Source organism: Tupaia chinensis, unplaced genomic scaffold (genome assembly GCF_000334495.1).
Source record: "Tupaia chinensis unplaced genomic scaffold, TupChi_1.0 Scaffold000465_1, whole genome shotgun sequence".
NCBI lineage: Eukaryota > Metazoa > Chordata > Mammalia > Scandentia > Tupaiidae > Tupaia > Tupaia belangeri.
This window is the reverse complement of record NW_006159974.1, coordinates 687032-689620: the sequence shown is the minus strand read 5'-3', so window position 1 is coordinate 689620 and position 2589 is coordinate 687032. Positions and strand designations below refer to the sequence as shown.

The 2589-nt window shown below is 61.3% G+C and overlaps 1 protein-coding gene across 1 annotated transcript in view; it reads right to left on the bottom strand.

The window, feature by feature from the left end:
* Positions 1–1336: 1336 nt before the first annotated feature.
* Positions 1337–2589, bottom strand: part of LOC102503266 (uroplakin-3b-like protein 1) — a 5322-nt gene continuing 4069 nt past the window's right edge. The window contains 2 exon segments of the mRNA XM_006155651.2: positions 1337–1575; positions 2433–2553. Of these exon segments, the coding sequence (XP_006155713.2) occupies positions 1467–1575; positions 2433–2553 (230 nt within the window). The 3' untranslated portion in view covers positions 1337–1466.

Below are 2589 nucleotides of genomic sequence, written 5' to 3'. Positions count from 1 at the left end.
CACGCATGGCTCCTGCCCACACCCTCCCGACGACACCTGGCCCAGGTGGCATGCACCTGCTTTCTCCAAAGCCACACCTTTGGAAGCCTCCAGGAGCCTGTCCCTCTGACACCTGTGTTCCGTCCTTCCCTTGAATGTAGTGGCATCACCGCCCTCCCTGGCAGTGGCGGGGGCCAGAAGCCTGTCTCAGCCACCTCCAGCCCTTAGGGCCCGGCATGGTGCCAGCTGATGACAAATGCTGGGTGCCCGCCTCAGGCTTGGGGCTGAAGTCCGTCCTGGCTGAGTCCACGCTCCCCTTAGGAGCTGCAGCTTTTCATGCGCTTACTGCCCACGGGGGGGGGTGCCAGAAGCGAGGGAGGGGTGGGAGGGAGATTGAGAAGCTGAGCCCCTTGCGCACCCCGTACTCCGGGGAGGAGACGAGGAAAGGGAGGCCAGCAGCTCTGGGGCTCTCCAGCCAGGAGGCGGCCAACTGGGGAGAGGGGCCCGGGAGGGTGCTCCGGTGGTGCTGTGGCTTCACTGTGTCCCCCCAGCTCGTGTGCCGAGCCCCTGCAACAGAATGAAAAGAATCCAAGTATGCTACAGAAAGTTGGGACTCGGGGAGATTCAGATTAAGGTCACCAGGGCAGGGTCCCATGATTGACTCCTGCTGGGTTCATAAGGAGAGGGACACAGGGACACAAACTGAGCTGCTCTGCGGTCCCCCCAGAGGCAGCCCCTGGACTTGGGGCTCCAGTGAGCGGAATAACCCCCACTCTCTTAGGTCGCCCAGTTTTAGGTACCTGTGTTAGCAGCAGAATGAACTAGAGCAGGTGGACGGACAGCAAGGCCCGACTTGCAGCCCTGTGGCCTGGGGACAAGGAGGCCCTGGGCGGGACTAGGCGAGCACCGCTCAGGGGTCCGGTCCTCATAGCTGATAGGGCCTTGCCTCCCTGTGACCCAGGGAACGGCGTTACCATTCTCGTTTGCCAGAGAGGAAAGTCAAGGCTTGAAGAGAGGCTGGGCTAGGACCCTGGGTCTCACCCCATGACCTAAATTCTGCGAGAACCTCCCGGGGGAGCCAGGTCAGGGGTGCAGGCGGCATGCCCTGGCTATGGTCAGACAGGCAGGAGGTGTAGGGGACATTTCTTCCTTCCTTTTTTTTTTTTTTTTAAGAATTTTAATTTAATTTTACTTATTATTATTTTTTAATTTGCTATAGGGCACATGTGCTCACTAGAGACAGAGAGGGACAGTGAGAAAGCAAGCCACCAGGTCCAAGATTCAAGCCGCAGTCAGCCATGTGGGAGTCCAGCGCCTTAACCACCTGCCAGCTCCAGGGGACATTTATTTCTGACGGGGACCGTCCCACACACCCTCATATAGCAGCCGTCTCTCTCAGGACTCCCAAAGCTTCAGGATGGTCCAGCCCAGACTCTGCAGCCCAGGCCAGGAAGGCGAGCCAGGGCAGACAGGGCCCCTGGAGCCCCTCAGGAGCGCCCCTCTGCTGGAGGGCTGATCGTGTGGTGGGTGGTGTACGTCCTCACACTCGCTGGCTCCCCCGGGCCCGAGATGGAGGTGCTCCTGCAGCTGTCGAAGCTCGGGTGGGGGAAGAAGGAGCGATGGTGAGCAGCAGGCCTGAAGGAGGCTCCGCTGGCCAGGAAGTCAGCCGAGGCCAGCTAGTCCCCTGAACCTCACAAAGCCAGGGCCTCCCTCCCTGTCCTTGTCATCGCCCAGCTCCCACGCTCCCCCCCTGCACTCCTTGCACCCCAGGATCCCTCTCAGACACTGTCAGTCTGTAAGCTCTGGTCAAAGTCCACCACTGGCTCCCAGGGGCCTGCAGGCTACAGCCCAGTTCCTCTGCTGGCCTGGCTGCCCGCCACCAGCCTGCCCCAGAAGTGGCCACACCACCCACCTTCCTGCCAATTCCTTGCCACCTTCCTGCCAATTCCTTGCCAGTCCCTCTCTCCCACATCCCCAAGCCCCATCAGGGTTCCCATTCCCTCTAGGAATTCTTGTGGACACTCTGTACCAGGTCCCAGGGCCTGAGTTCCGTGAGAAGTTTAGAGACGAGGCTGAGAGCATGGCCAGAAGGCAATTCGCTCCACCCGGGGTGCTGTGGCCCTCCCTACTTGCAATTCCAGATATAGCCACCAGGGGGCGAGCACCTGGAGCTACTGAAGGAGGGGCTGAGCGCTGCGCCCCCAACCCAGCTTGCTGGCTTCCCAGCAGGAAGATGGGTGACTGGGTCAGAGCCCAGCAGTTCTGGAACCTTGGGGATTCCTCAACATGTGGTTGCCCCTGTTTGGGCTTTGTGGAAAACCACTCCAGCAGGGGCAGCAAGGGGAAACTGGGCCAGAAGGCCTGGGCCCAGGGCTGCAGCTGAAGGCGCTGGGGAGGAAGACTGGGACCCCACCCTTCCCAGGGGCGGGGCAGTCTCCACCCTGTCCACTTACCAGGTGTAGATGAGCACAGACAGGAGGGAAACCAGGAGGACGGCCAGCAGGACCGACAGGATGGCAATGATGACCACAGTGCCTGCACTCTGGGGCCCAGGGGCAGCACGGAGAGCCTGGGCTGGGGTGGGGGTGGGGCACGCAGGCAGGCAGGGGA